General features: G+C 34.1%; 1 protein-coding gene across 1 annotated transcript; it reads right to left on the bottom strand.

Moving 5' to 3' along the window:
- Nucleotides 1–717: 717 nt before the first annotated feature.
- Nucleotides 718–3,752, bottom strand: LOC133202524 (uncharacterized). The gene is given in 2 exon segments (XM_061338362.1): nt 718–2,270; nt 2,273–3,752. Coding segments are annotated over 2 exon segments (3,033 nt in total).
- Nucleotides 3,753–27,553: the final 23,801 nt, after the last annotated feature.

Genomic DNA, 27,553 nt, shown 5'->3' with positions numbered 1-27,553 from the left:
AATCAGCTACAGTGGCCTCAAAAGGATCTTTCTGGTTTGTGGTACACCATTCTCTGTAGATTCGTAGTCTAGCATCATACATTTTTCTTGTTGATTGTCTCCGAGAGTTGGAGATGAACGACTTAGCTTTTTCAGAAAATTGATTCGCAATACTTTGTCTTTTGAAATTTTCCAAACGGTCAAATGTAGACTTTCTGGACTTGGATGAATGAACTGTCCCCTCTTTTGTGTTAACAAGTTTCTTATTATGGGTAGTTCCCTTGGAAAGTCTATAAGCAGATTCAGTAGGTCTGTAAACCACGACGGTCTTGCATGGTGAGAACGGAGCTATGAGAAGAAGAAAACAAGGCTCCTGCTCTACTTTTTAGTACTTTTGGAATTAGCATTGGTGATGGGAATGCATATGCAAACATCCCTATCCAATCTACAGCTAGAGCATCGCATCCCCATGCTAGAGGATCTGGGAAGGGAGAACAAAAAACTGTTAGTTTCCGATTTTCCCTTGTCGCAAAGAGATCTATGTTTGGAGTGGAGAATATGTGAAAATCTGTTGAACCAATTCCTGATTGAGACTCCATTCTGTCATTTTTGGAATTTGTCGTCCTCTGGACAACTGGTCTGCTATCACATTCCTTTTCCCAGGAATGTGTGCAGCACGAAGTTGTACACCCCAAAGGCGACACCAATGCAGAATCCTCCATGTCAGCATACAAAGGACTAGAGAGATTTTGTTCCTCCCTGGCGATTGACGTAGGATACCACTGTTAAGTTGTCTGACCTCAAAAGGATCTGTTTGTGTTTGACATTGTTTTTGAAGTGGTGAAGGGCTTTTTCCACTGCACTGAGTTCCAACAGATTTATGTGTGATAGTTGTTCCTCCACTGACCATTTGCCAGACACATTGCGATCTTCTAGGTGGGCTCCCCAACCGTAAGATGAAGCATCTGTACACAATGTTAGATCTGCCCTGAAACTCAGGATAGATGTCCCCGCAAGGACGTTCCCTTGCTCTGTCCACCAAAGTAGATGTGGAATGAGGTAGTCGTTGACTTGAATCATGTGATCCAGATTGTCCAAATGTGGACGCCACTGGGGCAATAGGCAGAATTGAATTGTAGTATGGCAAAAGGTACCAAGTCTATGCAGGCTGTCATAAGCCCAAGGACTCTGAGAAATGTATGTACTGGGATAAAAGAAGCTGTAACCATGGTTGAAATTACTCCACAAAGACTGTGGAAGCGGTCCAAACGGGTAGACCAAACCACGTTCGAGAAGAAATAGAGCTCCCAGATAAGTAATCTGTTGAGTTGGTTGAGTATTGATTTTGATTGATTTATCACCAGATCCAAATCCATCAACAGCAACAGAGTTCTCTGTAGTTGGTGCATTTATGTCATTCGATCTGCATTTTTCAGAAGCCAATCGTCCAAGTACATGTAAATGAAAATCTGTTGACTTCTCAGATGCGCTCCTATAGCTCCCATTAGTTTTGTGAACACTCTTGGAGCTGTTGTTAGACTGAACGGCATTGACCTGAATTGATAATGGTTGTTGTCTATGCAAAATCTGAGGTATTTTTTGTCCTTTAGATAAGTTTGAACATGTAGATATGCATCCTTTAGGTCTATTGATGCAACCCAATCTCCTATATTCAAAGCCTGTATTATTGACTTTAGAGATTGCATTTTGAAATGCTGATTCTGGAGAAAAACATTTAACGATTTCAAATTGAGACCTGGACGGTACCGTCCGCCTCGTTTTGGAACTACAAAAAAGGTGCTGTAAAACCCGTGACCTTCCTGGGCTCTGGGAACAGTCTCTATGGCTTGCTTTTCTAATAAACTTTCTATTTCTTCTAAAATACATTGTTTTTGAGCAACATTTTCTACATTTGTGATTCTTACTCCTGTCTCTGGAGGATGTTTTAAGAATACAAGCTTGAGTCCTTCCTGGACTATTTTTAAAACCCATTCGTCGGATGTAATTTTCATCCACTCCCTGTGGTAAGAAAGGATCCAACAACCTACTTGGGCTGATTTCTGCAACTGTAGGCGAGTCTCTAGTTGAACTTTTAAGCTTACTTCTGGGACGAAACCCCAAGCGATCTTGGACCGAGGTACGAGTTTCGCCTTTGAAAGAGACCCGAGAATTCAACTTTCGCCCTTTTCCCAGACCAGTCTTTGCATTTTTGTCAAAGGAAAACTTCCCCTTCTTTGCAATGGCTGATTGCTGATCTTTCTGCTCTTAAGCGCCAGCTGAATCTTCCCTTTCCTCTTTCTTGCAGAATTAGGGTTTGAACCATCTCTCTGCTTTGAACTTCTCAAGTGTTGCATTTCTTTAGCATCCCGTAAACTTTCTGCACTTGAGTGAAGAATGCCAAAATACTTCCCACACAAAAGTTTAGGATTAAGAGTAGACTGTACAAGGAGCTTATTTTCAGTTGCCTTGTTTTTAAAAGCCAGATCTTCTATGTGAATGGCTCTTCGTGCCGCAACTGCACCCACTAAGATACGTGAAGTAACATCAGCCATTGACTTAAAAACTACCATCAGTGCCTGAAGGGCCTCCGTCTTGTCCTCATCAGATACTACATTATCCACATATGAGGTAATAGGATAAGCATATGTCAACTCTCTCAGAAGACGCGACTCTTGATCAATCTTCCACAACTCATTGTTACGAGAATGCAATGTAGGATTACGGAAACGGTAAGAATTTTTATTACCTTTCTGTGAGAAACTACTATCCTCAATGTTGTCATCAAGTCGTGGCGTTGTACAATACTTATCAAAATCTGCAGATGTTACTCTGTACTTCTCATCATCTGATGCTTTATAAGTGCGTATTGCAAATTTACGCTGGAACTCCTCATCTACATCAGTTAAAGTGTTCAAAATGTACCCATCCAGGGGTAAAAATTGCTGTGGGATAGATGTTTTTGTCCCTATCAAGCGTTCTGATATATAGGACTTGAAATCTCGATCCTGATTTTCAGAAGCATTCACAGCATCTACTTTTAATTCCGAAGTTACCTTCTTAAAAAAATTCTTCCAGTCTACTGTGCATGAATCATTAGTTTCTGTATGCACAGAACTTGCAACAGAGTTATCAAACTCAGAATGGTTGTCCTCATCATGGACTTCAACAACATCGTCATTTAGTGAATTGTTCATAACATGATCATTGTCACCTCTGTGACTTACAAGATCCTCATCATCCGAATCTCTCGAGTGTTGATCATCTGAAGGTCGAAATCTATCGAACCTTGTAGACCTACTCTCTGAACGTGTAGTAGACGGTTTTTCAGACTGTTTACTTGCGCCATGTACTAATTCTTTAACTCTGGCGTCTATCAAATTTCGCATGAAATTTTCTTGATACTGTTGCCACTGAGTTTCAAAATTCCCCAGCATAAAAGGGGGTAAATTACCCATTTGTGGTGGAAAAAAAACCTTTGCCAAATTGCCGCCATTTCGTCTCCCATCCGAGAGTGGTTGCGATTCTGATACAACTATGTTTCCCACAGAGGAAACTTGTGAATCAGAACAAGTGTTATTCCCCACAAAGAGAATTTCTGTTGCTGGATTCGACACTTTGGCCGATTTCTTACCAGATTTGGATTTCTTGCGTTCAATCATTTTATTCATTAACGTCCGTTTTTCCTCTGTCCAAGTTTTACAAACTTCACAAGGAAACACTTCGTTACACACGCGATGTCTATAACATTCCGCGTGATCGTCTAATACTGTCATCTCTCTATTGCATTTCTGACGTATTTTGTACGATTCATACATCGTAAATCGCAGGCTACTAAAATAACTTAATCACAGAAGTAAACACACGGTTTTTCTTCCAAGATGCCCGAACAAAACTGAAGCGTAAGTGCTTGCGCATTATGGGTATACACATAGTGTATGATACCACAGGGGTGGTCTCAAAAGTTCAGGCAAGATCGTAGGCTGCCCGGGGGAAATGCAAAATGTTGATGCAGGTAAGTATAGATATTGATGTAAACTATTTCTTGAAAACTGATGAGTATAGTTGGTAAAACATTCAAATATGAAACAGACAAGGCAAACTCTATAGTGCCTTTAATTTCGAATAGTGTCTTTAATTTCGAGTTCGGTGGTTTCATGTTTCGACATATGTGAAAATTAATAAGAAACGTAAATCATCCTCACCATTCTTTAAGTTAGAGTTGAATTAGATAGTATTACATTATCTCACAAAATGAATTATACTGCTATCTTCATTATTAATATGAAATTATTTACAATTATTTGAAAAAAACGCTATATCAATAGTGTCAGGAAATAATGTCTTTTCTTAAAAATAAAACATGTTTAAAATGTATGCACAATTGATCATATTATCACAGCCTTATACATGTACATGTATGACAAATTGTCAGCAGATGTGCAGTGATTAGATATATGATATTTTTTGATAGCTTGTACTTTTTGATAATTTGTATCAATTTTCCCTGAAATATGGAACGTTCAAAATGATTCAACTTATTCGAAAACTAAAAATGGATTTTGACGTTTATTAAAAAAAAAACAATTTAACACATTGATGACATTTATAGCTGCAAAATAAAGGTGAACAATCTCCTATTATACATGAATGTATGTCAAAATACATAACATTAGATAACATGTGATGTAAACTATCTTTGGACCTCTGTACTAGCACTGTCTGTATTCATTGTATATTCCTTCCTGATTTAATTTTTTTTAATGTTCTATTTAATGAATGATACCAAATCCTTCAAAATTAACAGAAAGTTGCTACAGAAACAGGAAGTTGTCTTCCTATCTGAAATTGTAATTGCAGTTGCTTTATTGTCAACTAGGCGCGTGTATTCTTTATGGGTTAAGGTTGCTTTCATGGACTTTAAAACGACAGACTTAATCTAGCTTGCTGTTATCTTTCCTGCATGATCTTGAAAGATGACGTGTAACGTCACCAGAAAACCCAGCACGTGATAAATAATGTAGACGTATTAGTTTCGATATTCTATTCTCTGAGCCACTTTTCTACAATGTAGTTGCAAGAAGCAGATGTACTTGAATATCGCGGTTGCAAGAAACACATCATTATCATTCAATGATTGAGTTTTAGGATCATGAGTGGAGGGTATACTTTAAACCAAATCCGAGATGATATTAGCAAGTGCTGTGTGGTTGTGGAGGGATTTCCTCCTGGAACAGAAAAACAGAGCTTTGCACATATTTTTCAGCATAAACGGGCAAAGCAAGTCGAAGATGGCTTAAAATGGCTTATCATGTTGCAAGGTCCAGAAAGTAAGTGAAAAGTAACATTTAAGAAATTTAATAAATTCCATATACTGATCTTGTTGAAAGATGTACAAAGTAAATAAAAGAAACATTTTATTATTTTTATGAAATGCTATATTGAAGACGAATACTCATGTAAAATTTATAAAAAAGGCATCTTGAAGACATGTCCAATTTCAAAATTATCTAAATTTTTGAGGTGTTCACAGCTTGGCATTCTAGCTACTTCGCTGGTCCACAGAACCAGTAACCATGAAGGCAAATTTACATGTGTTCATATTTGCTTAACATACCATATAATATTCCAACAGCGTTGGAGTTGAGAGTTCTTGTGGAAAAAGCTTAAAAATCGCCACTAGGCATAAAGATAGCCACTTTCAAACAATTTCTTATGATTTGTAAACCATCCCGTTTTCTTCTTTTGTTTTTTATCTGAGCTGTTATTACTGTGGTTCTTAGTCTTTTACCTACCGACACAACGGGCAGACTATTTTTTTTTGTTTGTTGACACTCCTGAATATTTGTCGGTCACAAACAGACAGACAGGTTTTCAGGGGGACCAATTCTCAGATAAGAGAGATAACTTTCCAAGTTAAAAAAAAAAACCCTCTGATATTACTCACAGTTTACATGTACTTTGTCAGAGTTTAATTATCGAGACCTTTGAGTAGTGAATTCGATAAAACCTATCACATAATGGAAACATTACTTTCTATTTCTTTTGTCTATATTTTTCAGATTGTTTTATTATATTTGACCCCCCCCCCCCCAAAAAAAAATTAAATCCATTTTTAAAAACTCTACAAATTAATAGCGATTCTCTGTAACCACTTAAACTTCTTTGCCACGCATGGTCACCGATTTTGATGAAACTTTGCCCCTTATTACAACTTGACACCAAAAACATATATCAAATAAAATTTCGTTGCTAGGTGTCTTGGTTGCCATGGTAACAGCCAGAAAAGTTGAAAAAATTGAATTTTTCAGCTACTTTGAATCTTTATTAAGCCTTAATAAAGACTAAGAAAATCAAACAAACTATTCTCACAAAAACATGACACCTTGTTGCCACTTATGCTATAAACAAACTATTTAGAATTTATCTCTAAGTAAGTGGTAACCATGGGTACATTTGGAATACATTTTAGATGCTGAAAAATGCTGAAAACCGCTCAATATTCACTAATGATAGATGTTACATGATCAAACTCAATCAACAACCAAAGAAAAACAATAAAAATATTTGACCTTAAGTAATTAGATATTGGCAATATTATTCTAAAAATAACTTTCATGGTTGCCATGGTAACACAGTGTAACCATGCAAAATCTGTTGCTAAGATATGGTTAATGCTACTATCTTGAGGAAAAACAATAAACTTCATGACTGGCACATATACATCCTTAGGACCTTGCAACACCAACAACATAAGAAATATTGGGATTAATTGTTACTTTGAAGTGTAACCATGGAAACAACGTACCAGTTGTTTAAAGTGATATTTTTTTGCTGCTTTAGGAATTTACTTAGCTTTTAATCAAGAAACATATTATTTGACTCACCTTGAACAGTACTTATCTGGTAGAACTAAAGTTGAATATCATATATTGATAAAGTTTGTTGAAAATACAACACTGTTGCTATGGTTACCAAGAAGGGAAAATGTTCGATTTTGTTAATTTTATATCAATCTTAAATCCTATGTGCCAGCTTTTTGCATTCAGTTAGAGATTGGGTGGTAGTCAAAATTGAAAGTCGGGTTAGTTGTTCATATATATTAATCATAAAAGTTTTGGGAATCTACATACAAGGGTACGTATCCAAGGAAACAAAATATTTTTCAGATTTTTATGCATATTTTTTCGGCTAATTTCCATAGCAACGCTCAATTTAAAGAATTGAATTTGAATTTTTTGAAATGTGAAAATTAGGGTCACCCCAGCGCCTTTAAAAATTGATCATCAGTTATATAGAAATATGCTTTTTATAAAAATAGGATAAGACTAAAACACTAAAAAAGTAAATTTAAAATAACTTTGTGGTATTAAAACCATGGCAACCATTGCCAACCTATAAAAATATTATATTTCGTCCTTGGTATATGTTACAAGGATCTCTTGTCTATTATTTGCTTGCATTTCAACCTATAATTGTTTTTATTCTTAAGTGTATGACTTTATAAAATTAAATGAACAAAATTATTACTTTTGAATAATTTGTTTCCATAGTAACGTATGTAATAGTTGATTTACCAAACATGTTTATCATGCATTTAAGACATAAGGCCTTCAACTTTCAGAAACAGTCATTGCCACTTGTTTGCTTTGCTGCAAACGTTAACTGTGGGACTCTGAACATGTTGAAAAAAAAAATTTCAAACTTTAGGACATGTTGCTATGGTAACCATGACACGTAGCAACCAATTTTTGCCTGATTTGAGTTTACGGTATCAAAGACTTTTATCATAGAGAGTTTGGAGAAATTCTGAGACTATGTGTGCCACAGCTCCTATATAAAAGTTAAAGTCATTACAGAGAATGGCTCTTAAGTTCTATCTTTTTAAGACCTTTTTAAAAATGGTTTAATGTATCAAGACTGAAGTACCAAATATAGAATTTTTATTAGTATTAGATTTTTCTCCAATGAAGAAATATTTATAAGAAAACTCTTACTAACAGTTGTATCATTTTCGTACAACCACATATAACATTGTGATACTCTGACTTAGAGAGCAGCGCTTTATTATGTTTTCTAATATGAATTTAATAGGTATGACACTAAATATTATTTTCATATACACCTCATATTTTTAATTTTATGTTGTGATGATAAATTATTACTCTTCCTATTCTCTGTGTTAAAATTTCTTCATATTATGGACGGACTTTAAAATCATCTATATATATATATATATATAAAAAAAAAAAAAAACAACCTCATATTATTTTTCGGTTGAATCTGATGCTATAGCTTTTGATGAGAATCAACTATGGGAAGTTTAAAAGAAATGCGAAAGAGAGCAGAGGATTATTATTCCTTATGTCCAACCTTGATTATATAGCGTACCGGTATTTGATGGCAGGATACAAAATTGCAGTAAACTATTGAATTCCACGAAAGTAATACCAGATAACTTCCAAAACCAAATGCCTCAAATGACCTTTTTAAATAAAAGTTTTATATTTCCCTAATATCAATTCTTGCTTGGAATAATTATAAAAAGCTGGAAAACGTATCAGAAACCAACCTAGGAAATCACATGCCGTGCATTCAGTACAACAAATAATTGAAGAAGGGTGGAAATACCGAAAAAAAAAAGAAACCTCGCCCTTCTATTACTTACTGTCGGTAGAGGCTAAATGGGACACCGCCTGGGTAGCGCCTCAATTAGATCTACGATAAAGAAAATAGTGTAGATATTCCTCTGGTCAAAAACACATAAAAATAAAACAACAACAACAAAAAATTATTAAAAACCGCTTAAATACACTCTATGCAAATTTAAAATTAATATTTGTTTTGTTTGTTTAATTTTTTTTTTTTTTTTTTTTTTTTTTTTTTTTTTTGGTGCCATTTGATCCCACCATTTTTAGTGTAACAGTATCATTCCTATTTTTGTCAAGCCCCAAATATAACGTACAAGTATGCGCCCGTATTACTTCACTCAGAATTAATTTTCGTATGGAAAAAAAAAAAGGTTTTTGAACATAATTCATACAAGATTAATACACTATCGTATTTTAAACTCTGACTTATTTCGCTGTAACTTAATAACAGTCCAAATTGTTCATGTTGACTACTAGAAAATGCATACTATCTGTTTTTTGCTTGTAAACATTATGCAAAAGCAAGGAATTAGGAATCCCTAATGAATAAGCTATTGTCATTAAATAATTTATACGTCATAGATGTACATTTAATGCTATGGGGTGACGATTCTCTTACTAATGAACAAAATACTGAACTTTTCAAGATTATTCAAACTTTTCTAAATTAATGTTTCTAAAAAAGCTTAATTTTTTTACCAATGTAAATCTTTATTTGTACATTTAAAGAAGAGCTTATTTTCTTTCTATTACAGTAACTACCATGTATATGTAGTAAACCCATATATATATATACATTTATTTTATGTTGGCAATTTTACAAAATGTTGTATTATAGGAGAAGACTATTTAAGTTTTTGAACTTGTGTCTAATCCTTTTGACTCTTTGTCAATAAAATATATTCAATTCAATACTTTACTTTTTTTGTGAACGTGACTTCCGTTGAATAAATTGAACACACGTGTTGTCCATGCATCACGCTCCAAAAAATATATACTTACCCTCTACGCCAACATTCCCGATCGTTCTGCAAACAGCGGATGCAGTTCCAGCTAGACGAATTTTAAGTGCCGTCCAAATCTATCCGGTCAAATTGGTGGATGAATCCTAACGGTAACAACAACGCCCGGGGCTACTTTATACAGGTTTTGCAGTTTCAACGATGGATAACAATTCAAAATTCATGAAGAACGTAAGCATTCGGATTTCCTCTGTTGACCACCAAGATAGTTTCAATTACTAGACAGTAGTCATATTGCAGAGTTTATTTGATAAAAATTAAATCTGTCAGAAAGGACACTTCAGAAAGAGTTTTTTTTTGTAACAGAGAATTTCAGGCTTTGTTGACAACCTACTTTCAAGCACATTAATCAGTTTTTTCGACTTGACATAAAAAGATAACCACTTTAATCCCGACAAAATTATAACGGTTTAACTAATACCTTCATCCACAGACATTTTGGTTGAGATAAATATTTCCTAAGAATGTGATTTTGAATTGCTGGGGCAAATTATTGTTATTATCACACAGCACCAGTGTCCCAGAGACAGGGAAAAAATTATAGCCGATTTTCCCAAATAAGACCGCGGAACATTAACTGGCAAAATTGGAAATATGCAGCTTGCGTCATTTCCATCTGTTACAGTCAAAATATTTTATGATAGACAATGAAATGGGTGGGCACAATTTGGCACGGACGTCTGAGGAAACATTGGATTGAAATTCTAGTTTGAAATTCATTTTCAATCCACCTCAGCAACGTTAAAATCACTGTGCTAATGATTGACCGAAAAGACAAATAATTTCAATTTCGGAATAGTTTGAAATTTATATAAATCAGAATTTCTGTCCAGTGTTTTAAAAGAAATATGAAGGGACAGATATTTGATTTCTGTTAGGTATATGCATGAGTGTGGTGGCGGTAGTGGTGTATGTGTCGGGGGGGGGGGGGGGGCTGAACAATCTTGGAAATAAAAAAAGAAAGTTTTTTTTGTTTGGACAACCCCTCCCTGTTTTAACTTGTCAAACATTTTTTCCAGTGAAGACAAAACTAAAGAAAATAGCTCTTGTCATCCTAGAAATAAATATATTTTGTCATGTGAAGGCATGATCTGACTCGACAATTTTTGACACCCCCCCCCTTTCTAGAATCAAATAGCCGTCCCCTGAAAAAATAATCTCTGTCTTCTATGACTTTTACATGTCCTTAAAATTATAGGCTAAAAAAAATCATATCAATATGAATTTCAAACGACATTATTTTAGAATTGAAATTATTTGTCTTTTGAATCATACATTCACACTTTGCGTTTGAAAACAGCTCAGGTGGATTGAAAATGAATTTCAAACTAGAATTTCAATCCAATGTTTTCTCAGACGTCCGTGTCGAATTGTACCCGCCCATTTCATTGTCTATCATTAAATGTTTTGACTGTAACAGATGGAAATGACGTAAGCTGCATATTTCCAATTTTGCCAGTTAATGTTCCGCGGTAGGGAATAGGAGATGAAAAAAGCATAATATAAAATAGGAAGTCTAATTAGGATAATAATTTAATCAATTTGCTAAAAGCTAGTTTTTTTGCCTTTGATTGATACATTGTTCTTTGAAAATTTTTCATCAAGACAACTAAATACGGTAGCAATTACTTTATCTTTACTTATATTAAAATTATAGATATTTTCTTCAATGATTTTCATATTTAACACAATCGAAACAATTAAAGAGACACCGTGATGGAAAAAGGGGAAAATTGACCAAAGTAAAATTTTTGCATGACACGTGCAAATTTTGTTCAATTTTTATTAGGTTTCAAAAAAATTACAGGTTTCAGAACCTAAAAATTCTACTTTTATGGAGAAAAATAAAAGTAAAAATAATTTTTGTTTGCGCCAACACAAAAATATTGCTTCTCTTCTTCCTTTTCATTGTACGCATGCGCAGAAAAGTTGAAGAATTTACCATGATGTCAATTCCATAGATATAAATGTCGGATGCCCGAGGATTTTGATACAATCTTCAATAAAAATGATTAGAACTTATTAATTCCTCACTTTCGCTTGCTCCAATTCAATGTTGCTTACAAGTTTCACGCTAAGAATAAAAATCGCGTAACCTTGACATTGTTGACATTGACGATAACAACAAAGCGATAGGTACAACCTTTGCTTTTCCGGCACTTACATTTTGCAGTTCTTTTCTTGCTTTACAGTGCAGTTTAGTTGTCAAAATTTCGCATTATTCATATTTCACATAAATGTTTTGTATATGATACAATTATCTTAAAAGAAACACATGATTTTGACTCATTATGTAACTTTAAATATTATTTAAACTGATAAAGAAGGAGCTAAGTTCACTTGAAGCATAAAATGGCCCTGCATGTCTGTATACTAAGATAAGACAGCGGAATATTAACTGGCAAGATTCGAAAGAACACGCAGTATATGCGTAAGCGCCATTTCCATCTGTTAGAGTCAAAACATTAGATGATAGACAATGAAATGGGAGGGCACAGTTCGGCGTGGACGTCTGAGAAAACATTGGATTGAAATTCTTGTTCTGAATTCATTTTCAATCCACCACAGCTAATCTCGTAAGCACAGTGTTACTTATCGATCCAGAAGACAAATAATTTCGATTTCGGAATAGCTTGGCATTTATATAAATCAGAATTTTCTGTCCATTGTTTTAAAGAAATAAAATCGGGAAAAAAAATATTTCTGTTCGGTATGTGTTGAGGGGGAGGCTGAAAGATATTGGAACTAAATAAGAAAGTTTTATAGTTTGAACACCCTCTAACCGTTTTTGCTTACCAAACATTTTTCTATGTAGAAAAAAAATCTTGTTTTCCTAAAAAGGTGAAGGCATGTACATAAATAACCTGACTCGACAAGATTTGCACCCCCACCCCCACCTCTAGAATCAAATGGCCCCTGAAAAAAAATATCTATCATCTATAAATTTTGCGTGTCCTGAAAACAATTGGGAAACAATCTCTGATATACATTGTTTTCAAATTACATGCATTTGGGAATTGAAATTATTATTATTAGAAGGCACGAAGTTTAGGGAAAGGGGGGTGGGGTGGGGGTGGAAGGCGGAATATAGGCCTGACCTCCCCTTTTTTCTAAATGTTTTGTTTGTTTGTTTGTCTGTTGTTTAATGTCCCTCTCGAGAATCTTTCACTCAAATGCAGACGCCACCACTTGCCGGTGAGGGGCTGCAAACTTTGACCTATACTCGGAACGTAGGGTCATTGAGCAGTGAGGGATCTTTTTCGTGCCAGCGACATAGGGCCTCGGTTTATACGGTCTCATCCGAAGGACCGGTCTCCACGTTCTGCAGTGGGATTCGAACCCGCGACGTAAGGATCAACTCCTTACTCCGCGATTCTATCTCACAGACGCTCTAACCATTGCGCCACGCGGGCGACTTTATCACTATTGAAAATGTTCATTGAAAGGCTGACAGCTCCCCCACCCCCCACCCCCTCTTTTGTTATAGTATTGTTAGATCATGGTTAATTTCGTTATGTTTTGATAAAATTTGGTTGTGAAAGAACGGCTTAAACATTTGGCCTTTTCTGAAGATTATTGTCAAGATATTGTAAAAATGACGTAATTTATGAAGTCGCAATCATCGGCAATGCATTGAATAGCAAGAAAATTAGTCATTTATTGAATGTTTTTAAGTTCTGTGTGAGTTATTGGTTTCTAAATCACATAGACTTGTCACGTAATCATATTTCCTGAAGCGCTCTAGCAACAAAAATATACTCAAAGTTTGAATTTTACACTGCCCTATATCGTTAAGTTTTTATTAACGTCTCTGTTTCTCCGTGTATATTTCTACGCGTGAGTATACACGAAAATTCATTCAAATCAATTTCACAGATTGCTTACTAGAAAAAACACAGCATATGTAAATGTTTTAATCGATATGCGGTCATCACGAGTCCAAGTGATGTTTAATGCATTCTCCACTAAAACTATTTTTACTTTTTAGAAATACACAAGACCTAAATAGGTCCTAAACGAACCTTGCTCTTTGAGTTGCTTAACCTGATATTACGGTGACTTTTTCTACTAACGTAATTACTTCTTGCTTGCAAAATAAGAGCAAATAAAAAGTAAAGGATATTTGCAAGTTTATCTACCGTTATTAAAGTTATCTGGATGATAAAAAAAACTTTTTTCTCGGAAGACGATTTTTTTTAGGTCAAGCTGAGATATCTTGCATGACTTTTCGTGATAAGTTTACTTGATTTAGGACGATTAATTTGGGTTGCGTCCACATATATTGACCTTAAGCTAGATTTCAATTTATTCTTGGAAACAATGGGTTTATAAAATTGATAACTAGATACACAATTGTATATCTCTTCGACATACTAGAGATATACATCCCCCTTCAATAAAAAAGAAATTCTATTTATGTCGGATATCATCATATGCACTTTCAGAGTATCCATTTATCAAACATATAGTTACTCATAATCTTGTCACTTCATTTTCTTTTCAATAGTTCTCGATAGTCGTGCTTCGGCATCCATGTTGATCATGCATCCATGTTGATCATGCTAAAATTACACGTCAAGAAGATAAAAATAAGTCATATGTCCAGAAAATAGAAATTAGTCATCTGATTCAAACTTCTAAGGTCAGATATACTTATCGTCTATAAGAGTACATATATCAAGAAATTTAAACAGATGGAACAAAAATTTGTATAGATTTTCTCGGCATTTGCATTAATTGTCTACACCAAAAGTCTACCTATGTTTTTTCCCCCCAGTGAATGGATAAGTAGCTATCTAGTTTATGTCCGATTTTTTTTTCTCAGAGAATTACAATTCTGAAACTAATGGATAACATTATTGAAACATTTACAGATATGGATTTGGCATAGAATACAACGAATAAAAATAATGTAATAATCTCAATATTTTTATTAAAATCATTGATAGATAAAAATTAAAACATATGGAATTACTGTCCGGGATTTTAGCTCATATGAGTTGAAAGCTAAAGTGAGCTTTTCTGATCACATTTACAGTTTGTCAGTCGTCTGTCCGTATGTAAACTTTTCTCATTTTCGACTTTTTATTCAGAACCACAGGGCCAATTTCAACCAAACAGGGAATTAAAGTTTGTTCAAATGAAAGGCCACGCCCTCTTTCAAGTGGAGATAATTAAGAATTGGTGAAAATATGTTGGCATCTCTAAAACATTTTTTAAAATCCATTGGGCCAAAGAACTGAAACCTTTATTGCATAGTGTAAATTCAAAGTGTGTTCAAATCATGACTCTCAAGGGTAGGAAGGGGCCTCAATGGGAGTTGAAAGTTTTAAATAGGAATATATAGGAAAATTCTTTAAAAGTTTTTTCTCAAGAACAACAAAGTCATGATAAGTCATTTTGATATGGAAGCATCTTCATGTAGTATAGATTCAAGTTTGTTTAAGTCATGACACTCTTGGTTAGGATGGGGCCTTAATGGGGGACAAAGTTTTACATAGAAATATATATAGGGAAAGCTCTCCTCAAGAACAGCGAAGTGATTCTGATTTGGAAGCATCCTCGGGTACTGTAGATTCAGGTTTGTTCAAATCATGACCCCCGGGGGAAGGGTGGAGTCTGAATTGGGGTTCAAAGTTATACATTGAAATATATAGTAAAAGCACAGTTTCACTTTTCTGCGATTCGACACAGCATTTCTGCGACAAATTAAACTGCTTTTCCGCTTGTCATTGACCATTCTATACGTAAATCCATCGTTTGTAATACATTTGTTACAAATCTTCTTCTCAAGAACAGCAAAGTCATGATCAGTCTTATTTAATTGGAAGCATCCTCAGGTAATGTAGATTTAAGTTTGTTCAAATCATGACCCCCCGAGGTATGGGTGGGCCACAATGAGGGATCAAGTTTTACATAGGAATATAAGGAATATCTGTTGATGAAGAAGAACCGGGCCCTTTTGTCCAGGTGAGCGTTGTTGGCCTTTTGCTTGCTTTATGATAAATCTGAGGCAATTTGCCCGTATGATAATCTTACTTAAAATGCATTTGGCGTTTATACAAATTGTCACACGAGCAAACTGATTGATCACATCATTAAAAAACTAGACAGGTATTCTTTGAATCATTTACCCATTAATTCAGAGTAAAATTGCTTTCGTTAAAAATTTTCCTCAATCACATAAGTCTTTCACACTTGATAAACGAAGTAAATTGATAAAGGATCAGTGTACTTAAGCTATGAGAGTTGGATCCCGGTGCTTTGCCGATAATAAATTTCCGAAATTTATAAACTTTTTGAATCAGAATTATTAAACAATATCTTAAGAGCAGGGTTTGATATATTATATCACATAAAAATATTAAATAATGCCGAGCGACACTGGTTTTTGCGACAGGGGTCGAGCAGTTTTGTCACATTTCTATTGTTATTCATATGCATACCAGTTTTCAACGACATTGTTTACATCGAGCCGCAACTTGTCCATTCTTCTCATTTGCACAGAATGTGTCCAAAGGGCAATGTTGGACAATTTGCGGCTCATATGTAATTTTTTTTAAAAATTCTCCAAACTACCGTAACGGTCGGGTTAGCTACTAAATTAACAGGTCACCTATTTTGACCTCTTTGATATTATAATCACTTTACTCACGTGACATTCCACTGTTCGATATGCTTTCATTGTGTCTGTCAATGGACTTCAGGGCTGTACACACGGATATGTATTTAAGTACAAAATCTGACTATGTATAGACTTTTAATACAGTGAATCCTAAGATTATTCGAATCTTATAAAACTGTATTAAGAATAGGGCAATGCTCTATTTCTTGATACAAGTCTTAACTTACCTTTCATTTTTAAACCAATCAAAAGTACTCACATTGTGGTCATCCTATTTTTATCATAAAAAAAGCACGTGGTAAATAATGGTCGACTTTAGCAGTAAAAATATCGAAAAACTCGTTGTTTTATTGGAAGAAGATCAAAAGGAGTAACTACATGTAATTGTAAAAGTTGCTCAAATGCAGCGTTATCTATTCTGAAGAAGTTTTTATAACTACTGGGGTCTTCTCCTTGCACCTCACTAGCGATGCATTGTGTGCACCAAGTACATATACGAGTGTTCCGCCGCTGTTTCCATTACGATGTTTTTTTTCAGTTTTAATGCAATGCATAATACGATAACAGATACTGCTAACCAGAACCTCGTTTTCCATTATTGAGAGAGAGAGAGAGAGAGAGATTGCGAGGGAAACACGTAGAAATCCCTAAAGTCTATAAACAATCTAATAAAACGTATAAACGTATGTACAGGAAAGTATTATAATACAAATATAATACTTGTACAAGTATTAGCTTTCCTAAAAAGCTTGTCTGACTTGAGCAATTTTATTTTTACCCGAAGAATCAAGAAAAGTTAAATTCAGTGTAATCAACATGACTCTGAGTCATGAAATGAATTAGCACTAAGAAACAAGAAAAGTTCAAATCAGAAACTTGGACATGAGTTTATTCTATCAGAGGCGTGATTCTATATACACTAATATTACTTTTAAATTCTTTTTTTCATGGACGTAGGAACCGGGGGGGGGGAGGGGGGGGGGTCTGGGACCGTGAGCTCAATAATTTTCGGGGATTTATATTCATAGCTAATTTATGCTTGTGTTCCCTAAATCATGTAAATATTAACTTCAGATATCTTAATTTTTTTTAATGTCCGATAAGGAATTTTTCCTTGATTGTGTCCACCCGAAACTGAAATTTTCTGAAATTTATTTTTTTCAACGGGCAAAAAAAAAAAAAAAAAAAAAAAAAAAAAAAAAAAAAAAAAAAAAAAAAAGAAAGAAAGAAAGAAAGAAAGATATAACCAGTGTATTTGAAAGAAAAAGTTACAACACATAAAAATCTAAACATCACTTGGTGAACAATTTTGATAATTAAGAAATGTCTTATTAAAAATAATAAACGTGTTTCAAATGAGCTAATATCTTTGCAATTAATTTAAAGCAAAAGAATATATTCGACATCTATCCTTCACTTTGATATTTTTTAAAACTATGAATAAATCAAACGTCTGCTTGTTATGAATATGTGTAGATTTATAAAAATTCTAAAGGTAGAGGGACATAGTGTATACATTGAAAATAAACATCCAATAGTTTATCTGATAGTGTTGATCTGACCAACTTCATTCCTTCTATTTTGCTGGACATGAATGATGCAATTTTCGAGAATGGTCAAATGTTATGTAACCCGTCATGTGTAATGTGATAATAATGACATCAGATCCAATGCCCTAGCTTGTTTGGGTGTTTAGCACGTTTGCTCTCCAATTGATCTAGTTAAGATAATATGAAGTTTCCAAGATCAAGTTATCACAAGAATTCTATTGAACGACTTGACCAACAAGCCTTGGCTAAATCTAATACTGTCTGACGCCATGACGTCAGACAATTATACAGTACTACAAATCTCACCGTTTGTACCGGCCTAAACAACTTCAAAATAATGAAGAATTTTGCGAAAATTTTATTAGGGTCTTAAAGTTTACATTGTCTTCTTTCACTAAGTTGTGTTTTTCGTTTGGTATTTTGGAGGAAATTCTGGTATTGCCAGTGCAAATCAAGTGCACGATTAGTATGTAGCTGTGTTAGCTCATATGTCGCTTCTGTATTATGGTCTGCAGGCATCTACAGACACATCCCTAAACACTAGTATCATACCTGACAATATTTGGATTGCCGAAATGATAGAGATATAGAAGACATAAGCGAGTGATCATCTATATAGTAACGTTGTAGAATTTTCGTTGACCATGTTTTTTAATCTGAAATATACTTGTTCCGACAATATAATGTTAATTTAAATTACAGATAGTTTGTATTTCTTGGAGTTTTCATGTTAACCTAGCGACTCAAATTTTAAGTTAAAATTTTATATTTCATTTCCGAATGTTATTTATCTATACATGCATATAATAAAATATGTATCACCGTGAGTACTACATGTGTAATTTGTTTCACTGAACGTTTGTATTATTCTACGTACTACATGTACAGTGAATTACGATTAAATGTAGTGTGACATCGAAGTCATGTAAATGTGAATCTTTCTTAAAACATACGAGGGTTGTCCAAAAAGTTCGTGGACAAATGCTTAATTTTCTTAATAAAGTCCGCAAAGGCAAACGTGTACAATAATATTTTAAAATAGACAATATCTTAGTGATTATATAAAAAATTAAAACAATACACACTATTTTATGAGCATTATAGGTGTAAATACTTTGTATATGCAAGCCGCACGACCCAGTCTGACGTAACGCTAATTTCACAATAACGCCAAGAATATGGATTTTGAATTCTTATCACATGTTTAAGGACACACGCTAATTTTCTTTATTATGCCAAACTGCCAAGTGTGTGCAATATTATTTATGTATAGACCATAATTGATTTAATTTTTAAAATTCAAAACAATACACGATAATTTACGAGCGTCATTAATATGAAGACTTCATATACACAGGCTGCATAGCCCAGTCCGACGGCGCTAGATTTATAACAACGTAATAAATAGAGATATCCTATTTTTCATCAAATAACAGTGATTTTCCACTTCTTACAGTGTCTCCGAAATTTAACACACCGTTGAAAAATCGTATACACCAATTACAAATCAATGAACTAAATATATTCCAATAATTTCAAGTTGTTTGAATAAATATTTTGTGTCTGACTTCGTTTCAACCATATTTAAACATAATTGTATGATTGGACGCTGTCCCGTTCGGATGGCTGACGTCGCTTTTTCTGTCAATTTTTGAAACATACTTCTTGCGGTTTTCGCTTAATATTCTCACTGTCTATTTAGTAAGCGATACGAAACATATCAGAAAATGACGACAGCCGCTTTATTTGCGACACATTTAATTTTTATTAAGCTTTGACTCGTTTTATAAAGAAAACAATCATTTTAATCAGAACACTTTATTCAAAAGTTTATGGCAGTTTAACCTTGGTCCGTGCTCACTATCGGCGACCTTTAATGACCGCGATTTTTATTAAAATATTAAGTTCAAACAATGAAAACCAAAATATGCCGACTTGGATTTTCATAACAAATATTTTGGTATACAATAAGTATATCTTGAACCATTCATTTTAACAAAAGCGCCATTGTCCACGAACTTTTTGGACAACCCTCGTACATTCATTCTTTGAATTGAAAAGCATTCAGCATATAAGACGAAAAATTATAAAGCTAAAGAAAAAAGAGAGGGCATTTTTTTTATCATATACGAAAACTTAAGATTGATCTAATTCGGTGCTAGGCATCAAACATATGGATACGAATCATGAAAATGATCAATATGTATGGCCATGAATCATTTATTATTTGTGTGAATCATGAAACTACACAATCTCTCTCTCCTCCATTTAAATTCATACTGTAGAATCAATCTGGAAATAATGTGCAAATGTTTACATTCCACTTCCATGCGATTTAAATATCTCCGCCCATTTGCGGGTACCTTAATTAAATTCGAAAGTGGTCCAGTTCAAATTTCCGGAATTTAAGGCTTATATATGTTATTTTCAATGACGTTGTGTGGAATTATAGCAATATGTTTAATAAAAAATTCGAAGTATAAATATCAGAAGCATATGTATGCACAATAATCATAGATTAATTTAGCAATATAGTCTAATTTAAGGCTTAAAATGGGTGGCCGAAAAGGCTCCAAATGACAAAAGTGCACTTATTCTTTGAACAAACTTGATCTGCGATAAAGCTTTTTTACTATACCGTTATCTTAACAATACTAGAGGTACTGTGAACAGTGAGATCGCAAAATGATACCCCTCTCCTATATAAGTATAATGGCAAAGTTCATATTATGCAATACGAAACCTCAAATATCTGCCCGATCAGAACACAAGATGGAGATGCACTATGTAAGAAAGATTCTGAGAAAGTCTCATTAAATTTTATTCCGTTGTATAGTAGGAGTTGCAATTGAGGTCAGATGATACATTCCTCAAATATCTGTTATGTATATCTTCGTAATGTATGAAAAATAATCAAACTTTTAATTAACTTCTGATTTCTAAACCAGTTTCTAATCGTCTTTAAAAAATCCAAACACTAACAAATTTGATATTGTCAAATTATTTTTTTTTCCAAAAGGATTATATAAGAAAAATTATCCTCTCTTATCTTGCACAAATGCCTGGTAAGGTACCTCAATTTTTTGTGAGTAAACATGTTAAAGTAGCAATATTTCAATGACAAAATCTTAGAAAAAAATATATATTATTGAGAAACGTATCGTCTGTCCTTAAGAGATGGGTATTCGCCTTATGTTTTGCTATAGTAAACCCCAATTATCTGCCAGAACCAAAACATAAAATAGGACGTGCAAAGTACATTCGCAGCACTATGTAAATTAAGATTCTGTAAAATACTCATTAAGTTTTATCCAGTGGTATAGTAAACTGTAGAAAGTGCGTAGAAGAGATGGGTATCTTCTATGTTATAGAAAGCATGGCAGTGTCCATAATTACTAAGTAGTCCCCTACCGGTGAAATCTTATTGAGTTACAGATCAAGTTTGCATTTCGTTCCGCTTCAATGATTTTTTAGGAATATCGACGTTTTTTAATTGTTAAGGGATTTTCGCATTTTTTTTTCTGAACGTTTGCAGATATTGAGCTGTTTTTGGTATATAACTTTACCTTGATGAGTTATAGATCAAGTTTGCATTTCGCTCCGTTCAATAATTTTTTGAAGGAATTACGGCATTTTCAATTTTTAATGGGAACCAGATTACTTTTGCCGGTAGGGAATTAGTATTGCTAATGCAAAACTCCCAGATTGCTTGTCTTCATCGGTAAGACTCATCGCCATTCTTTAAAACATTGACCTTTCCATACGTAAATCCATCGTTTGTAATACATTGTTATCACGATTTGTTTCTTTATGAACAATTTCCATGGCATCTTAAACATCACTGACCAGTGTAAAATGTTATTCCATCAATTTTTATCACACTGTGGCACTACCATAGGAATAGATAGGAAAAATCTTTAAAAACCATGATCAGTCATATTTAATTGGAAGCCTCCTCGGGTAGTGTAGATTTAAATTTGTTCAAATCATGACCCCAGGGTCTGTCTGGTCGCAATTTTTTCTAAACGTTTGCAGATATTGAGCTGATTTTTTGGTGTATAACTTTGCCTTGATGAGTTATAGATCGAGTTTGCATTTCGTTCCACTTCAATGATTTTTAACGGAATTATGGCATTTTCAATTCAAGTGTTTCACAAATACATCTTGTTTAATTTGTTAGCTATATACCGGTACACTTTGAAAGATTCATGGCTCATTATTTGAATCCTCATTACCCAATGTTATTCTATGCTTAGTGTGTTTGAAATTGTTTGAGATAGTTGTTCTGAAAAAGAAACTAAAATATGAAATGTAAATGACGCCAACAACAAGAACCACAAGGCCTAAGGAGCTAACTTGGGATTTGGCCAAGGTGATCTAAATCTAATATGCAATGCAACCAAGGAAGCTGATTTTTAAAAGAAAAACATCTTGGTTATTTTATAGGATATCGAGAAAGAAATATTAAGATCGATATAGTGTGTTTATTACTAGATTATTGGCAATGGAACACTTATGAAATAAAATATCTCTCTGTAAGAGAACTTACACATAGAGTCGAAAACAATCCCTTACAATTGTCATATCTAAAATGTACATGTGTTCAAAATAGATCGTAGGTATTTACACGTATATTATAATTGCTGTATGAAATGTTATGGCCGGGGCACAATGTAAAACAGTGCAGGAAACATTTACAATTTTTTGTAGATATCCCAAAGTCCCCATGTGCTAAGTATAAGAAAATGTTAGGACAGAGCAAAAGAATCATTCATTTAGATGTCCAGGCTGAGATAAATTGCTGGATTCAGCATTTTTGAACATTCAAGGACTCTTGTTAAATCTTCTCTTTTCTTTACCTTAAAACAAATTTCAGGTGCTAAGGAGTGGGTCAATCGAGGCAGTTACAAGGTATTTAACTTCACTTTGGACATAGTTGCGAGCACCGGATCTGACATTCCTGATGATTGGCTTCAGGTAAGAAAAAATTGGTTCTCCTATGAGAGCACTTTCTTTAGGCATCTAATTAGGGATTTCATACAGGTGTAAATGAAGTGGTGTAAATCAGATGTGGATACTAACAACTCCAAAGAAGTTTTGGAAAAAATCACAATATTTTGCTAAAATCAATAGCATCAAAACGAATGACTTTTCAACACTTTATACAACCATTCCCCACGATAAATTGAAGTCTAGGCTTTTTGGCACCATAGGTGCTTTTTCAATAAAAATGGAACTGGTAAATATACTTACCTTGTCATTGGTCATTTACAAAATTATTTTGTTAAAAGCACTCTGATTGTACTCTGAAGTTGATATTAAAAAGATGCTTGAGTTTCTGATTGACAATATCGTATATAGGTTTTGGAGATCATGTCTCCCAACAATCTGTTGGAAAACCTATGGGTACCAATTGCGTCCCCTTATTAGCAGACCTATTTTTGTATTCATATGAAGCAGCATTTATTAAAAAACTTCTACATGAGAAGAAAACACTTGCTTTGGCCTTCAACTCGACATTTCGATATATCGACGAGGTTTTATCATTTAACAGTAGTTACTTTCATTCATATGACGAATCGATATATCCCGGTGAGCTTGAAATAAAAGATACCACAGATTTTGACACATCTGTTTCATATTTAGATATTTTACTAGAGAAAAAGACGTTAATGGTAACCTAACAACAAAGCTTTATGATAAATGTGGTGACTTCAACTTTTCAATCGTCAACTTCCTTTGTGTACATGTAGCAATATATACCCTTATCACCTGCATATGGGATTTATGTCTCTTATTTGATTCGATACGCAAGAGCATGCTCTACGTATGAACAATTTCTAAACGAGGCAAGCTATTGACAATCAAGTTGACGAAACAAGGATATCAACAGTCTCGTTTAAAGTCATCTTTTCGAAAGTTTTTCGGACGATACAATGACCTTGTCAGCACATACAACCTATCATTGAGTCATCGTTTTTCATACTAATTGTTAGGCCATTATTTATTCACTGAACTGAATTATACACTTTCCCCGATCATGACAAGGAGAACACGGCGGGTGTAACCGGTCGACAGGGCTCACTCCTCCATGGCACCTGATCCCACCTCTAAATTTTTTAGGTCCGTGTTTGCTCTGATCCAAAATTGTATCGTATCACTGGACTTTAGAGATTGAATACTGTTCGTTATCTTCATATTCCATAGTACTACGTACAATGTATATTGTAAATACATGAGTTGATCAAAGTTTTTTTTTTTTGGTTTTTTTTTTGTTGTTGTTTTTTTTGTTTTTTAATTTTTCATTGCCATCATTTTCTTTAGATGTGGTTGACAGCAACGTTTGTTTTCTGAATGAAAAAGTAAAGATAACAAACAATGATCAATCTTTAAAAAAATTTAATCAATACAAGTCTGTGAACAGGACACAAAATCTGGACCTATGAAAATTCCAGAGGTGGGGTCAGGTGCCTAGGAAGGTAAGCATACCCTGCTGACCGGTGGCAGATGCGGTAAGCCCTATGTATTGATCAGGTAGACGTAACATTCCCTAGTCAAATTTAGTATAAAAACAAAGGACTAACAATAGGTTTAAATCATATCAGCCATAATACGACCCAGTGTTAGGTTATGTTTGTTAACATGGTCATTATAACGATGAAAGAATTTTCTAACTTTGTTGTTGAAATACCTGTAACTGTCAGTAGCCTGTCTTGTTTCAAAAATTGACCGTACTCAGAGCATGCCCTTGAGTCACGAAAAAACTTTGGAGACGTAAACACCATATGCAGGTGATAGCGGAACTATACTGCCTAAATAAGGAAAGTTGACCATGGAAAAGCAGAAGTCACCTCGTTTGAGATACAATATAGTTGTAGTTGGCTTTTGTCTTCTATAGTTAGTAAAAAATTTAAATATGAAACAGATATGGCAGACTCTGTATGTGGCCTTTTATTTCGAGTTCACTGGGATATATCAAGTTGAAATATGAATGGCAGAAATTTTAGTTAATTGATAAAACGTCATCGATATATCTGAATGTCTAGTTGAAGGCCAAAGCTTGTGTTTTCTTCTTCAAATACAGAAGCTTTAAAAAAATCCCAGGAATTAAGAATTAAAAAAAATTGACATATTTGTGTTTACGAAATGTTTAATTAATTTATCAATTACTTTTACAAGTAGGTAAACATAATTACAAAATTTAATATTTGAAAGGTCCATCATTTTCAGAAATACATGCCTTATTTCAGCATGGCTTATTGTCTGTTTATTTTTCTAACAAATGGATCACAAATTCCCAAAATTTCACTGCTTTAGACTTTCTTTTTTTGCAAATGGTTGTTAAAATTGTCTTTTATGATACTCCAACTGGCCATAATAGGATTTAAATCCTGACTATAGCCCGGCCTGCTAAGAAAATTAAAATTATCATATTCTACCTATGACCATGGTGTGAAATGTTCCGTTCTGTGTATTTGATCATAATGCTGCTGAAGTATCCAATCAAAACATGTGCCGTAGATGAGGTATACATTTGCATTGCGCAGAATTGTGAGAAATCCGTTAAGGCACAAAATTGTGTAGCTCCAATCTTGCCATTCCAACCACATATGGAATTTTGTAGTACAGTGGTTCAACACCCTTGGTTTATTTAGGATATAGCCAAACTAAATTCATCTTCGTCTTCTTATTTTTGAGAATAATTTTCTCCTTATATAAAAGTGTTTGAAATAAGTGTTGGAATATAACTATTTAAATTAAGAAAGTTGACGATGAAAAAGCTGAAAACATCCCTTTTGTCATACTGTATAGTTATTAGTTGGCCATTATCGTCTATAGTTAGTAAACATCCAAATATGAAACAGATATGGCAGACTCTATAATGTCTTTCGTTTCGAGTTCAGTGGAATATATCAAGTCGACATACTAATGAATGTAATCTTAACGCAGTCGCTCGTTTGGGGCAGTGATTAGAACGTTTTTTCTATAGAGTTGAGGAGTAAGGACTTGATCCTTACGTCGCTGTTGAATCCACTGCAGTCCATCGGATGAGACCGTAACACGATGTCGTAGTACATGCTGATACAAAAAACATCCCTCACTGCTCAAAGGCTGCAAGTGCCCAGTACAGGTATAAATTTGCAACCCTCCACCGGCAAGTGGTAGCGTCGCAATCATGTTTTTGTTGTTTTTAAGAAGTCGCTTCAAGTTGGCATTTTTATTTAGCTGTGGATGAAACGTTCTCGACAACGGCAAATATTTTCCCAAACTAAAATCTCCTTCTTGGTGCTGTTATCAGTGAAATCAACACAACATCAAACATCACAAAGAAGAAAGCTACATATTCGACAAACTTCTAATGATTCCGTCGCCTTCATCAACCTCCACTGTTACTTAATATGCGTCTCTGTCAAAGAGCTGTGATAGGGCTTTCGAAATGGAAACTTAAGGAACTTTAGTAAAAGAAATGCTTCGAAAAGGATATCAAATAAAATGAATGATGCATATGATAAACGATAAAAATCATTAAGAGCATTTAGGTAACACTTGAACTAGCACTTACCAAATTCATGCATTTAGGATCTTTACATTATCAAATGGAGAAAAAGGGCATAAAACTTAGACCTATACTCGGCACTAAGGACCACTGAGCAGTGACGGTTCTTTATAGTCTCAACGCCTTCCGTGGCACAGGACCTCCCTTTTAATGGTCTTCTCTGAAAGACCCGTGACTTTCAACTTTAGAATAGTTACTACCCTTGTTTACATCTTGGGTTTGACGCAACGCGGCGAGAAAATCGAACGCGGGCCTCCCGATCACAATGCGAACGGCCCATCACAAGGCTACCGTAAACGGGGTGTTACTTTGATGACTATATCAAACAAATTTCAGTCTTTAAACATTGTCATGTCTCGAAATAATCAATGCAAATTTACTGTAATGTTCATGTCAAGCTAAGTTTGTCTGTACCTGAATTTGAATTTCTTAAAAAGAAATCCGTAAGCTAAACTTTATTATAAATAAAATAAAGAAATATTTTCATTTTGTAGTAAACTAAATAGGTTACGTTTTATGCAAACCTTTTTAAGACAACAAACAAACAGTAGAGACTTTATCAAATCCAAAATATGACAAAGCATTCAATGTTTTAGTAAAATACAAAAGGCTATTGGAAGAATAACAAACACAAACATTGGAAGAATAAATTAAGATTTTTTTCTTTAATTTTTTATTTATAACATCAAAAATTGAATGAATGAAATTTGACTCAATGGATTTTTCTAGATATACAAAATGAAATATGAAGATAACGAACAGTATTCAATCTCGAAAGTCCAATGAAATGATTCAAATTTGGAGCAGAGCAAACACGGACCTCAAAATTTGTGGGATCAGGTGCCATGGAGGAGTGAGCATCCCCTGCCGACCGGTCGCACCCGCTATGTGTTCCTTGTCATGATCGTAAAAACCCGGAAAAAAATCCATAGCAGAAATATTTTTTAAAAATATCCTTGAGTTTTATTTTACATAAAATGGATGTTGATCCTGTTTTTCCAACAGCGATAGTTTAAATCAATATTTCAAACTTTTGGGCAAATAGCTCATAGTTTCAGAAATATGAAACCTGACATGATTTTTGTGATATAGTTTCCAAAATTACCAACATCAAGAAATCTAGCGTTAACCTTAACGTGTGCAAATTGATTATGAAAACTATGAGGAAACTG

The sequence above is a fragment of the Saccostrea echinata genome, unplaced genomic scaffold (assembly GCF_033153115.1).
Source record: "Saccostrea echinata isolate AGI-Se365-2 ecotype Australia unplaced genomic scaffold, CSIRO_AGI_Sech_v1 ptg000047l, whole genome shotgun sequence".
In the NCBI taxonomy this organism is placed as follows: Eukaryota; Metazoa; Mollusca; class Bivalvia; order Ostreida; family Ostreidae; genus Saccostrea; species Saccostrea echinata.
The sequence above is the reverse complement of the archived record's forward strand: the minus strand, read 5'-3'. Positions and strand labels throughout refer to the sequence as shown.